The following is a 14147-nucleotide window of genomic DNA, read 5'->3' on the forward strand; positions in this document are numbered from 1 at the left end:
GAATCCAAACTGATCATCCCCGAGGTCGGCTTCTACTAGTTTTTCCATTCGTCTGTAAAGAATTCGCGTTAGTATTTTTCAGCCGTGACTTATTAAACTGATAGTTCGGTAATTTTCGCATCTGTCAACACCTGCTTTCTTTGGGATTGGAATTATTAGATTCTTTTTGAAGTCTGAGGGTATTTCGCCTGTCTCATACATCTTGCTCACCAGATGGTAGAGTTTTCTCAGGACTGGCTCTCCCAAGGCTGTCAGTAGTTCTAATGGAATGTTGTCTACTCCCGGAGCTTTGTTTCGACTCAGGTCTTTCAGTGCTCTGTCAAACTCTTCACGCAGTATCATATGTCCCATTTCATCTTCATCTACATCCTCTTCCATTTCCATAATATTGTCCTCAAGTATATCGCCCTTGTATAGACCCTCTATATACTCCTTCCACCTTTCTGCTTTTCCTTCTTTGCTTAGAAATGGGTTTCCATCTGAGCTCTTGATATTCATACAAGTGGTTCTCTTTTCTCCAAAGGTCTCTTTAATTTTCCTGTAGACAGTATCTATCTTACCCCTAGTGAGATAAGTCTCTACTTCCTTACATTTGTTCTCTAGCCATCCCTGCTTAGCCATTTTGCACTTCCTGTCGATTACATTTTTGAGACGTTTGTATTCCTTCTTGCCTGCTTCATTTACTGCATTTTTATATTTTCTCCTTTCATCAATTAAATTCAATATTTCTTCTGTTACCCAAGGATTTCTGCTAGCTCTCTTTTTTTTACCTACTCGATCCTCTGCCGCCTTCACCACTTCATCCTTCAAAGCTACCCACTCTTCTTCTACTGTATTTCTTTCCCCCATTCTTGTCAATTGTTCCCGTATACTCTCCCTGAAACTCTGTACAACCTCTGGTTTAGTCAGTTTATCCTGGTCCCATCTCCTTAAATTCCCACCTTTTTGCAGTTTCTTCAGTTTTAATCTACAGTTCATAACCAATAGATTGTGGTCAGAGTCCACATCTGCCCCTGGAAATGTCTTACAATTTAAAACCTGGTTCCTAAATCTCTGTCTTAGCATTATATAATCTATCTGAAATCTGTCAGTATCTCCAGGCTTCTTCCATGTATACAATCTTCTGTTATGATTGTTGAACCAAGTGTTAGCTATGATTAAGTTGTGCTCTGTGCAAAATTCTATCAGGCGGCTTCCTCTTTCGTTTCTTACCCCCAATCCATATTCACCTACTACGTTTCCTTCTCTCTCTTTTCCTACTGACGAATTCCAGTCCCCCATGACTATTAAATTTTCGTCTCCCTTCACTATCTGAATAATTTCTTTTATTTCATCATACATTTCTTCAATTTCTGCAGAGCAAGTAGGCATATAAACTTGTACTACTGTAGTAGGCGTGGGTTTCGTATCTATCTTGGCCACAATAATGCGTTCACTATGCTGTTTGTAGTAGCTTACCCGCGTTCCTATTTTCCTATTCATTATTAAACCTACTCCTGTATTACCCCTATTTGATTTTGTATTTATAACCCTGTAGTTCAAATGGCTCTGAGCACTATGGGACTCAACTGCTGTGGTCATTAGTCCCCTAGAACTTAGAACTACTAAACCTAACTAACCTAAGGACATCACACACACCCATGCCCGAGGCAGGATTCGAACCTGCGACCGTAGCAGCAGCGTGGCTCCGGACTGGAGCGCCTAGAACCGCACGGCCACCGCGGCCGGCTAACCCTGTAGTCACCTGACCAGAAGTCTTGTTCCTCCTGCCACCGAACTTCACTGATTCCCGCTTTAACCTATCCATTTCCCTTTTTAAATTTTCTAACCTACCTGCCCGATTAAGGGATCTGACATTCCACACTCCGATCCGTAGAACGCCAATTTTCTTTCTCCTGATAACGACGTCCTCTTGAGTAGTCCCCGCCCGGAGATCCGAATGGTGGACTATTTTACCTCCGGAATGTTTTACCCAAGAGGACACCATCATCATTTAACCATACAGTAAAGCTGCATGCCCTCGGGAAAAATTACGGCCGTAGTTTCCCCTTGCTTTCAGCCGTTCGCAGTACCAGCACAGTAAGGCCATTTTGGTTAGCGTTACAAGGCCAGATCAGTCAGTCATCCAGACTGTTGCCCCTGCAACTACTGAAAAGGCTGCTGCCCCTCTTCAGGAACCACATGTTTGTCTGGCCTCTCAACAGATATCCCTCCGTTGTGGTTGCACCTACGGTACGGCTATCTGTATCGCTGAGGCACGCAAGCCTCCCCACCAACGGCAAGGTCCATGATTCATGAGGGGTAAATGTACTGTAACATGTGAACTTTTAAAATATATGACCTGTTTTTTAAAATAAGCAGCAGGTTTTAAATGTGCACTAAACGAAATTAAATGAAATGTCCTCAAAGTATGTCTTGTCGCATTGACAGGGAATTTGGTACATTAATGGTTTGTGAAAACCTAGATCATCCTCCACTGAGGTTAGTAGTGTAAAGGTCTTAGGGAGGTGAGCGAAGTACAAATTTGACTGACTTTTCTGGAGATATTGGCGACAAACGGGATGCATGCTAGTGGTTGTGCTCCTCTTTTCCTCCTGCTGTTGTCTAGGTACTAAACTAAAACTCCATCCGAACTGGCCATGAAGGCCCAAAGGTACCGACCGGCCGCCGTGTCATCCTCAGACCATAGGTGTCACTGGATGCGGATATGGAAGGGCATGTGGTCAGCACACCGCACTCCCGGCCGTATGCCAGTTTCCGAGAATGGAGCCGCTACTTCTTTAACAAGTAGCTCCTCAGTTTGCCTCACAAGGGCTGAGTGCACCCCGCTTGCCAACAGCGCTCTGTAGACCGGATGGTTACCCATCCAAGTGCTAGCCGAGTCCGACAGCGCTTAACTTCGGTGCTCTGACGGGGACCGGTGTTACCACTGCGGCAAGGTCGTTGGCGTTGTCTAGGTACAAGGTATAAATGCACACCTTATTTGATTGCTGCTGTACGTATTCCTTTGAAACGTTGTCCGCAAGTACTTAAGTTTATTTCGAAGGATATCGTCGTCACACATGAATCGCACCCTGTTAACAAGTGTGCGTTAAGCATTTTTACTTTTAGAGTTGTGGTGACTACTGGATGTGAAGGCACAGATCAATGTGTGTAGGCTTTCTGCACACATTGTGTTCAAGCTTGCCACAAGCAGAGTGATGGAGAGGGTAGCGTCCTATGTATACAGGACGCCTACCCGGACAGAGAAGCAGTCATCAGGAAACATGTGAAGACGGCAGGCAGTTTATTTACCGAAATATCTTGGAGAACTACCAATCTAACTCGGGTGGACATCCCAGAATGCTGAACTGACATATGGTCATGTGGACGGGTAGTGAATACAGTTGCTTAATTGAGTGGCTGAAGTTGCTATAGTTCAATTCTTTTATCTTGGCGGCTCGCGCATGCCCGCCTAGACGCGGGAGATTGCTGCGTTGCCAGTTGCACACGACGCACGCGCCAATAGAAGCAGCGCCATAGTATAGCATAGTTCGCAAGCTTACGTGTAGGGGGGAGCGCTCAGTTCATGAAGTAAAGCCACCACGGCCGCATTAACCCTTTCGCTGCTACAAAGACGTGCTCCCTGCATTCCGCGCTGTGGGCGATTTTGTCACTGCACTGCTCGCCTGTGCAGACACATTGTGTTCCGACTGCTTTGACACTCTTTATCATTCGATTCCACAAAAATTATTTGGCTCAAAAATTAGATTTTTACCTATCTTCTTGACTGATACCTTCCCCCCATAAATGACTTAATTTTGTTTCGATGTTCAACGCAGTTATTATGCAGCATTAAATATAGTAAACCTTTGCACGAAATTTTGAAGAGTTTGCAGAGGTAAAAGTCCATGGAGTACACTTTCCGTATGGTCGATTTTAGTTGCCACAATGTTGAGAATGAAATGTGGACAAGATACCTGTATATTTCATTTAATTTAAGTACCACATGTCGTATGTAATATTGAGAAATATTCCACCTTTCACGACTGTAACAAAAGTTTTACTTACACTGGGCACGTTTGGCTTTATTTTAAAGCACTTCAATCAATCAAAAGGAAGTAGACAAAATACATTAAACAAAACTGTGGACTTACAAAAACATTAGGACTTGAATATATCGTCTGTCAGTGAAGTGCTCAGAGCTATGTCAAATATAATTTTGTGTGTGGCACACACAAACAGCATTTATTTGTTAAAACACTGATGAGCCAACACAAACGTTGAATATTGTGCTACCGCAGCACAAAACTACGAAAGGTGACTTGGCAATGGAGGACACAAAATACAGTCCTCTTATGATGCTTCAAAAGAGAGGAACGCGTCTGTTCTAAATAAGTCGCTTATTACAGTTGCAGAAGAGGGATATATTTCAATACCATTGGTAAAACTGCGACTGTGGAACAAAAACAAGAAATAGAACATGAATACCATTGTGTATGTGACATACTTTTCACCGATGAAAGTGCTTTAAAATAAAGCCAAACGCGCCGTGTGTATATAAAACTTTTATTACAGTCGCGAAAGACGGAATATTTCTCAATATTACATACGACACCTATGTGGTACTTAAATTAAATGAGATATTGTTATACAGTAAATATTATATGAAATTTAGGTATCTTGTCCACATTTCATTCTCAACATTGTGGCAACTAAAATCGACCATACGGAAAGTATACGCTATGGACTTTTACCTCTGCAAACTCTTCAAAATTTCGTGCAATGGTTTACTACATTTAATGCTACACATCAAAACAAAATTAAGTCATTTATGGGGGGAAGGTATCAGGCAAGAAGACGTGTAAAAATCAAATTTTTTGGCCAAATAGTTTTTGTGAAATCGAATGATAAGTGTGTCAAAGCAATGGGAACACATGTGTCTGCACAGGCGAGAAGTGCAGTGATGACAAAATCGCCCACAGCGCGGAATGCGGGGAGCACGTGTCTGCAGCAGCGAAAAAGTTAATGAAGAGGCAAAGCACTAGAAATTTCATTCAAACGAATAAAATTCGTGACGTAAGGCACTCCAATATTGTTTTTTAATAAAGAAAATATTAAGCACCGCATAAGGTTTGAACTCATAACCTTTCACTTTGCAGCCGAACACACTAACCGTTCCGCTACCTCAGCTCATCGAACAGTGTAACTCCGTGAGGGCTCTAACACCTCACACAACTACTTATAAACACTGTTGGTATCACTATGAATTACTCACGCTTCGTCGAAGTACAATAGGAAATAAACAATTACCGCTGTTCTTTATTGCGAAAAAGCAGTTCGTGAGATTGAAACAAACATCTTTCCTTGCTATCGCCTGAATTAGGAGTCTTATTGCTTGTTTGGTTTAATTAATTAATAGAATATAAAGCAATTGGTATAAAGAATGCTTTTTCCAAACTTTCTGTAAAAGAAAGTCTGCTATCAAGACATTGCTTTTGTTCTATTACTTTATTTATGACTGAACGTTTCTAAAACTGAATACACTCGTCCTTGCTCTGCAGTGCTGTCGAGATCTGGCAACGTCGTTCTCTGTTCATTGGCTGACTGTGTTTTGTGACGTCAGATGCGCAGAACGAACCTAAACTCGGCCGCCAAGATATATGACGCGCACTTTAGTGACGAGTAAATTCCTGATGTAAATCAAAGTTGTGAACCACTGCTAATCAAATACAGTCTTAGACAAAAGAAAAAAAAGTCAAAGAAAAACCGATGCGTCATGAAAGAATTATCCAAATGGCACGGAAACCGGTAGATGTGGTGTACATGTACAGACAAACAACTGTTACAATTTCAGATAAATTGGATAATTTATTCAGGAGAAAGAGTTTCGCAGGTTGAGCGCGTCAGTAACGCGTTGCTCTACTTCTGGCCCTTACATAAGCAATTATTTGGCTTGGAATTGGATACCTGACTTGGATGCCCTTCTGGAGGATATTGTGCCAGATTATGTCCAACGGCGCCTCAGATCATCCCAATCCGAAGCATAGGATCAGTTAGAAACGGGACTCACCACTGAAGACAATTTTACTCCAGTTAATGAGATTCCAGACTCCGATGACCAATAAAGACTTGTCTAGAGAGAGCTGTAGGATACCAACGTGACTGCCACCCGCTAAACGGCCCGACAAGCAGGAGTGATGGCCTGGGCTGCCATTTCATGGTATAGGACCGCTTTTGGTTGTAAAACGCGGCACCCTTACAACGCAATGCCTATACTGACGACGTTCTACACCCCGTTTTGTTGATCTTCATGGCAAGCCATCCTGAGATTACGTTTCAGCAATATAATGCCTGAGCCATGGTAGAAATTGCTGTTTTGAAGAGCGCGCCGAAGCGCGTAGTGTGAAGCAGTCGCACTCCGTTTCTGGCGGTGGCGCCGCTGTGGCAATCGCAGCTTTGGTGTCTCCCTCTGGTGGGAAAGGGGAAAGGTTGCCTATTCACGTGCATTTAAGGGGCGCTATGAGCTCGCCAGTGGGTCAGTCTCTCGTCCCCAGCTTGCTAGTCTGTCTCTCTTCCGCATTTGTTAGACAGTTAGTGTCTGTCTGTCGTTCGGAGTGCTAGTATGTCTGTCGTTCGGATCAACTTTTAAAGCCGGCAAAATGAGAGTCTTTCCACTCCGCCAATAAGAGAACTCAGCAAGTGGTAGCCCGGTCGGGGCTTAGTTCCTGCATCTGAGTCTGCGCGTTAGGCCGCCAGTCTGCTCGAGTTTGCTCAGGCAATGGTCATTGGCGGTTGCATCGATCTGTTGGTCGGTCGCGCACTGAGACACAAGATGACTTGTCCGTCTTGAGCGTCGGAGCATGTGAGGTCGCCACGTGAGTCCAGTGGGCCGCGGCGTATAGCGAGGGGTAGTGACTTCGCGGTCGACACGAGAGCAACTGGAGTCAACCCACGACATCGGTCTGGGCAGTGCGAGCTGCGACGCCGTGAGACGGGAGTTCGGCGCGCCTTCCTGCGTCCGTTGAAGCGGCTGGCAGCGGACGGTTCTGGAGAGCGATTTGGGAGGTGCTGCGCCAGGTCTTCTCGAGAAATCGCAGTTTATTGGAAGTTAAGTGACTAGTGATACGTTGTTTGATTTACCCTTCTTAAATTCTACTTGTTTTCTTGGTGAGGTCAACAGCCGTTTTGCTTTGGGGTCGTCCCACCATTCTTCTCCGTCTGCCCACCCGCAGGAAGGTGGTTGTTTATAGATTGGGTGGTCCGTTTTTCCCTTGCGGAGTAGGGGCGGGTTAGAGCAACCTGCGGTTCGGGTTGTTCGGTTATCTCCATATTAATTTATCGTACGTTAGTAGCTGCCTCTGTCATGTTTGTCGGATTTGGTGTGTTAACGAATTTATTGCTTGGAGTGTAACGGCCTAATACTTGAAATATGTTTTGATCTTTGGAAACTTTGATACTATTGCCTATGATCTTGAGAGGCGATATCTGTGTACTGTAGAGCATCTTAACAATTGTTTGGCCAACCTTGTAGAATTTTATATGAGATTGCATTTCATGGGCTTTTATTTAAATAATCATTTTAGTATATAAAGTTGCCACCCTTTCACCGTAAGACTTTTCTTAGAAGTTAAAATCAAGTTGCACCTTCGGTGGCAAGGTTAATATTTTAATTGTTAGTGTTTTGTACCATTTCCATCCCTCCTACGAGGGAGGGGGGGGGGAGAGTGCATAGTTTGTGTGCTTGTGTAAATTGCTAAAACTCTTAGTTTAAAGTTATCTGGTGTGTTGCTGATCTGCACCAGTGTAGTCTTTCAGAGGCTGTTGTGAGCGGTCGAAACTACGGCCGTTTCAAAAGAAAGTGGCAAGGTTCTCTGCCCGAAAGCTCATACACTCAAAACTTGTTTCTTTCTGCCACTGAACAAATTGTAACTTTGATATTTAGAGGATGCTTTCTGATTATAATTTTAAATCTGTTTGTTTTAAAGTGAATAAAATTCCCATTTTTTAAAAGGAGGAGGAGGAGGAGGAGATTAGTGTTTAACGTCACGTCAACAACGAGGTCATTACAGACGGAGCACAAGCTCGGATTAGGGAAGGATGGGGAAGGAAATCGGCGTGCCCTTTCGAAGGAATGATCCCGGCATTTGCCTGAAGTGATCTACGGAAATCACGGAAAACCTAAATCAGGATGGCCGGACGCGGGATTGAACCGTCGTCCTCCCGAATGCGAGTGCAGTGTGCTGACCACTGCGCCACCTCGCTCGGTATTTGTTAAAAGGAATTTGGTTATGATCTCATCAGTTACTCGCTGGCAACTACTTCCATATTTACGTAGTGTGATTAAATGTGTTAATGTTCTTGATGAATCGCTAGTAAATAAAATAAATTCTTAAGAATATTCTTTGTAAATAAATCACGGTTCAGTGCCCTTCCAAATACGATGAGAGACTCCATTGTTTGTCTTCGTACTTGCCAAATCTTACCTCGGCCAGCAAGGTCGCCAGATCTCTGCAACCACATCGGGATTTTGACGATCTAACGCGTCGATGGGATAGAATTTGGCGCGATATCTCTCAGGAGGTCATCCAACATCTCTGCCAATCAAAGCCGAGTAACTGCTTGCACAAGAGCCAGAGGACCAACAACTTGTTGTTGACTTGCCCAATAGCCGGCCGCGGTGGCCGTGCGGTTCTAGGCGCTTCAGTCCGGAACCGCGAGACTGCTACGGTCGCAGCTTCGAATCCTGCCTCGGGCATGGATGTGTGAGATGTCCTTAGGTTAGTTAGGTTTAAGTAGTTCTAAGTTCTAGGGGACTGATGACCTCAGATGTTAAATCCCATAGTGCTCAGAGCCATTTTTGAACTTGCCCAATTTGTGAAGCTCTTTCTCTTGAACAGCTCATCCTATTTTTCTGAAACTGTAATAATTTGTTTGTCTTCTGTACATGTACTTTACAACTACCAATTTCAGTCCCATCTGGATTAGGCCTTCGTGGTGCGTCTTTCTTTTTGTCATAGAGTGTATCCTCCTTATCTGTAGATGTAGAAGCACTAGAGTATTTTACGCACCGATGCACCTGGCTCGGTGGCCTTCTGGCCCTTCGACATTCAGCGTGCACAGTACGTTGCCGCTGTTGTCGGAAACGCGCATCTCGGGGACGGAAATACCCGGGAAGCTTGCTTGCAGTGTGGCGAGCGCTGGGCCGTCCGTATTTAGACGGGCGGTCTGGTGCAGCGGCAGCCGACGTGCAGGGCCGAAATAGCCCCAATTACACAATTCACGACCGACGGAGGTCTTAATAAAAGCGGGCGCGGGCGCGGGCGCGGGCGAGGGCGGTGCGGCAAGGGCGCGCAGTGTCCGGCGCGTCAGAGGGCGCGGGGGCGGCGGCCGCAGCTGCGGGAGGGATTACCTCACACACACCCGCGCTCTGCACGTGTCCTCCGTCGCCCGGTTCACTGTCTGTAATCGTACAGCATCACCACGCTTCTCACTTCCCCACTTTTTACTACACTCCAAGGAAATGCAAAGGATTAATCCGAATGGGACGGAAATCAGTTGACGTGATATACGAGGGTCACTCCGAAAGAAATGCGCACTATTTATTTTTTAAATCCATCTTTTATTCTACATGTCTGAATGTTTTACAGTGTGTAGATACATCCTTTAGGAACAATATTTTCATTTGTCCACATAATTTCCATCTATCTCAACTGCCTTACGCCATCTTGGAACCAGCGCCTGTATACCCGCACGGTAAAATTGTGGACCAACCTGTTGGAGCCACTGTTTCGCAGCGTGCACAAGGGAGTCATCATCTTCAAACCTTGTTCCACGAAGAGAATCTTTCAGTTCCCCAAAGAGATGATATTCACATGGAGCCAGGTCAGGACTGTAAGGCGGGTGTTTCACTGTTGTCCATCCGAGTTTTGTGATCGCTTGCATGGTTTTTTTGACTGACATGTGGCCCTGCATTGTCGTGCAGCAGCGAAAGATCCTGATTTTGCCGATGTGGTCGAACACGACTCAGTCGAGCTTGAAGTTTCTTCAGTGTCGTCACATATGCATCAGAATTTATGGTGGTTCCACTTGGCATGATGTCCACAAGCAAGAGTCCTTCGGAATAGAAAAACACTGTAGCCATAACTTTTCCAGCAGAAGGTGTGGTTTCGAATTTTTTTTTTCCTTGGGTGAATTTGCATGATGCCACTCCATTGATTGGCTCTTCCAAAAAAATGGTTCAAATGGCTCTGAGCACTGTGGGACTTAACATTTGAGGTCATCAGTCCCCTAGAACTTAGAACTACTTAAACCTAACTAACCTAAGGACATCACACACATCCATGCCCGAGGCAGGATTCGAACCTGCGACCGTAGCGGTCGCGCGGTTCCAGACTGTAGCGCCTAGAATCGCTCGACCACTCCGGCCAGCGACTGGCTCTTCGTCTCTGGTGAAAAATGATGGAGCCATGTTTCATCACCTGTCACAATTCTTCCAAAAAATTCATCTTCACCATTCTCGTACTGTTCCAAAAGTTCGCTGCATACCGTTTTTCTTATTTCTTTATGAGCCACTGTCAACATCCTGGGAACCCACCTGGCACAAACCTTTTTTATCGCCAACACTTTCAGTATTCTGCAAACACTTCCTTCCCCTATCGCAACGTATCGTGACAATTAGTTCACTGTGATGCGTCTGTCAGCACTCACCAGTTTGATAACTCTCTGTACATTGTCTGGAATGTGTGCAGTACGAGGCCTGTCGCTGCGAGGACAATCCTCAAGATTTCCGTGCCCGCTTTCATCACGTAACCTGCTTGCCCACCGACTAACTGTACTGCGATCGACAGCAGCATCTCCATACACCTTTTCCAACCTCTTGTGGATATTTCCCACTGTCTCGTTGTCACAGCACAGGAATTCGATGACAGCACGTTGCTTCTGTCGAACGTCAAGTGTAGCAGCCATCTTGAAGACATGCTGTGATGGCGCCACTCACGGGAACAGGTTGAACTAAGTTTGAAAACATGCGGGAAGGATGTATCCACACACTGTAAAACTTTCACATATGCAGAATGAAAACTGTATTTTTACAAAAATAATGTGCATTTCTTTTGGAGTGACCCCCATACATGTACAGACAAGGAAATCATTACAGCTTCAGAAAAATTGGATGATTTGTTCAAGAGGAATAGCTTCACAAATTGAACAACTCATTAACGCAATGGTCCAACTCCGGCCATTATGTCAGCAGCTATTCGGCTTGGCATTGACTGATAGTGTTCTTGGATTACCTCCTGAGGGATATCGTGCCAAATTTTGTCCACTTGGGAATTAGACCATCAGACTCCGGAGCTGGTTCGAGAGCCCTGCCCATAATGCTCCAGACGTTCTCAGTTGGGGAGAGATCAAGCGATCCTGGTGCCAAGGAAGAGTTTCACATGCACGAACACAAGCAGTAGAAACAATCTTCGTGTGTGGACAGGCATTATACTGCTGAAATGTATGCCCATGATGGCTTGCCATGAAGGACACCAAGATTGGGCGTAGAATATCGTCGACATACCTCTGTGCTTTAAGGGTGACACAGATGACAACCGAAGAGCTCCTGCTATGAAATGAAAAAGCACCCCAGACCATTACTCCTGATTGTCGGGCCACATGGCAGGCGACAGACAGGTTGCTATCCTTCCGTAGCCCATGGCGTTTCCAGATACGTTTTCGGTCTTTAATCTCGCTGACTGGAGTAGAATTGTCTTCAGTGATGAGTACCGCTTGCAATTGACCCATGATGACCAGCGAAGACGTATCGAAGACGCCCCAAATAGCAGTGGGGTACGAGCCTGATTGTCGCCTGCCGTATGGCGCGACAACCATTCATTTGATTTCATAGCGGTAACTCTTTGGTTGTCATTCGCGTCGCCCTCACAGCACAGTGGTGTGTCGACGATATTCTGCGTCCCGTTTTATTGCCTTTCACGGTAATCCATCCCGATGCGCCTTGATTTCTTTTACTGTTTGCTGATTGCTCAGAGGTAGGCTAGAACACTGTCTCAATGCCTTCTCAGCCACAGCATGCCTTTTGAACCCCTTCTACTCTTAACTGCCGTCTGGTTTCTGTACAAGTTATCTATATTTTAACCCTGCTACGTACAGAATTTTAAAGAGTGTATTCCAGTTAACACTAAAAAGCTTTCTTTAAATCTAAAAATGATATAAACGCAGCCACGTCGTTGTTTAACCTATCTTCTAAGACAAGTCGTAGGGTGAGTATTGCCTCGCGTGTTCGTACAGTCCTCTGAAACCGAAAGTGGTCACCCCCAAGGTCGGGTTAAACCAGATGTTTTGTTCATTTGTAAATAATTCGTGTCAAAATTTTGCAACGATGACTTATTACACGGATTCACATTTGGTTTCTTTGCAACTGGAATCATTAAGTTCTTTCTGAAATCTGAGGATTATTTCGCCTGCTTCAAACATCTCGTGGCTGTCTCCCCCAAGGACATTCCTTCAGAATTATTGAATTCTGAGGGAATGTCGTCCACTGGAGGGGATTTTTTTCCCTCTTTCTGTGCTTTGTCAAATTCGTCTCACGACATCAAACCTCCCGTCTCATCTTCATTTACTTCCGCTTAGCTCTTTATAATACTGCTGAAAGGCGACGCCATAGAGTGATGTGTGCACAACGACCATATACGTGAAATTAGAAGGAAGATCAGCGTTGGCCGTAATATTGATGGTTTATTGATAGCAAAATCGATTTTCAATCACATAGTGATCATCTTCGGTGATGTGGTGTACAAATTAAAGTGCCTATGAGTTTAATTTGTACACCACAGCACTGAAGATAATCGCTATGTGATTGAAAATCGATTTTGGTATCAATAAACCATCGATATTACGGCCAACGCTGATCTTCCTTCTAATTTCTTTACAATACTGTCCTCAAATTCGTTTCCCCTGTAGGGCCGTACGATACATTCCTCTCACCTTTCAGATTGCCTTTCCTAGCTTACTACTGGCTTACCACCTTAGCTCTCTATATCCGATGAGATGCTTCTTTCTTCTCTAAAAGACTCTCTGACTTCCGTATAGGCGACATATATCTTCCCCCAGTCATGCATGCTTTCAAAGCCTTGCATTCGTCCTCTTGCCATTCTTGCTTAGCCATTTTCCATTTCCGTCAGTCTCATTTTTTTGATGAATATCTGCACAAAGTTTGATAAATAGAGGATTGGTTGTTCTTTGGTGTAACGGTTTCCATTTGTTCCTCCTCGTCCTCCCCCTCCTTCTTCTTCCATTTCAAGGAGCGGGTGCTAGCCTGTTGCGAAAGCAAAGGAATTTGACTGAACTGTTGTCTCCATCTCTTCACTGACTACCCTGCCGCCCGTCTTCCAGTTTGTTTAAAATGTAATGCTTGCCTTGGCAGGCGCTGAGGTGGTATCCTGTTGATGTAGGCATACCATATTTGGGTAGTGCTTAATCGCTTCTGCAGCTGTTGTTTCCACTTTAGTTACTGCCTTATGTTTGCACTCCGCACTCTGTCTCTCAGTGGTGGTCCAAGAAGTGACCTCAGAAAACTGATCTCCACTGCTTCAATTCTTCGTTCATCTCCTTCCTTACAATCAAATTTTTGCTGCAATACATAAGAACAGACTTAGCTACCACGATGTGTGTTCTTAGTGTTATTTCTTTCCTCGTAGTCTGCCAGGATACCTCCTTTTTAGCGTTATAATTTTGTACATTTTGAACCACATCTGAATTAGTTTTCTACATTTATATCCGTGTCCTGAGATGTTTAAACGAATTTATCACTAATTTTGCTCTTCTTACGTGTTTCCGTTACAATGCCATTAGTTTTGTTTTATTTACAGATAGAAGGTTCAAACGGATAGAAGCACTATGGGACTTAACATCTGAGGTTATGAGTCCCCTAGAACTTAGAACTACTTAAATCGAACTACCCTAAGGACATCACACACATCCATGCCCGAGGCAGGATTCGAACCTGCGCCCGATGCGGTGGCGCTGTCCAGACAGAAGCGCCTAGAACTGCCCGGCCACACCGCCAGCTACAGATAGAAGGATTCGATAATTTTTTAAAACGTTATCCAGTTTAAATATATTTTCTTGTAAAGCTGTCTTCTAGGAGAGCCTGGCCCTCTGCA

General features: G+C 44.6%; 1 protein-coding gene across 1 annotated transcript in view; it reads right to left on the reverse strand.

The window, feature by feature from the left end:
- Positions 1 to 14147, reverse strand: part of LOC124805711 (translation initiation factor IF-2-like) — a 164074-nt gene that overhangs the window by 62241 nt on the left and 87686 nt on the right. The window contains exon 3 of the mRNA XM_047266281.1: positions 9051 to 9375. Coding sequence (XP_047122237.1) covers positions 9051 to 9375 — 325 coding nt within the window. The remainder of the gene's footprint in view (positions 1 to 9050; positions 9376 to 14147) is intronic.

The sequence above is a fragment of the Schistocerca piceifrons genome, chromosome 7 (assembly GCF_021461385.2).
Source record: "Schistocerca piceifrons isolate TAMUIC-IGC-003096 chromosome 7, iqSchPice1.1, whole genome shotgun sequence".
NCBI lineage: Eukaryota > Metazoa > Arthropoda > Insecta > Orthoptera > Acrididae > Schistocerca > Schistocerca piceifrons.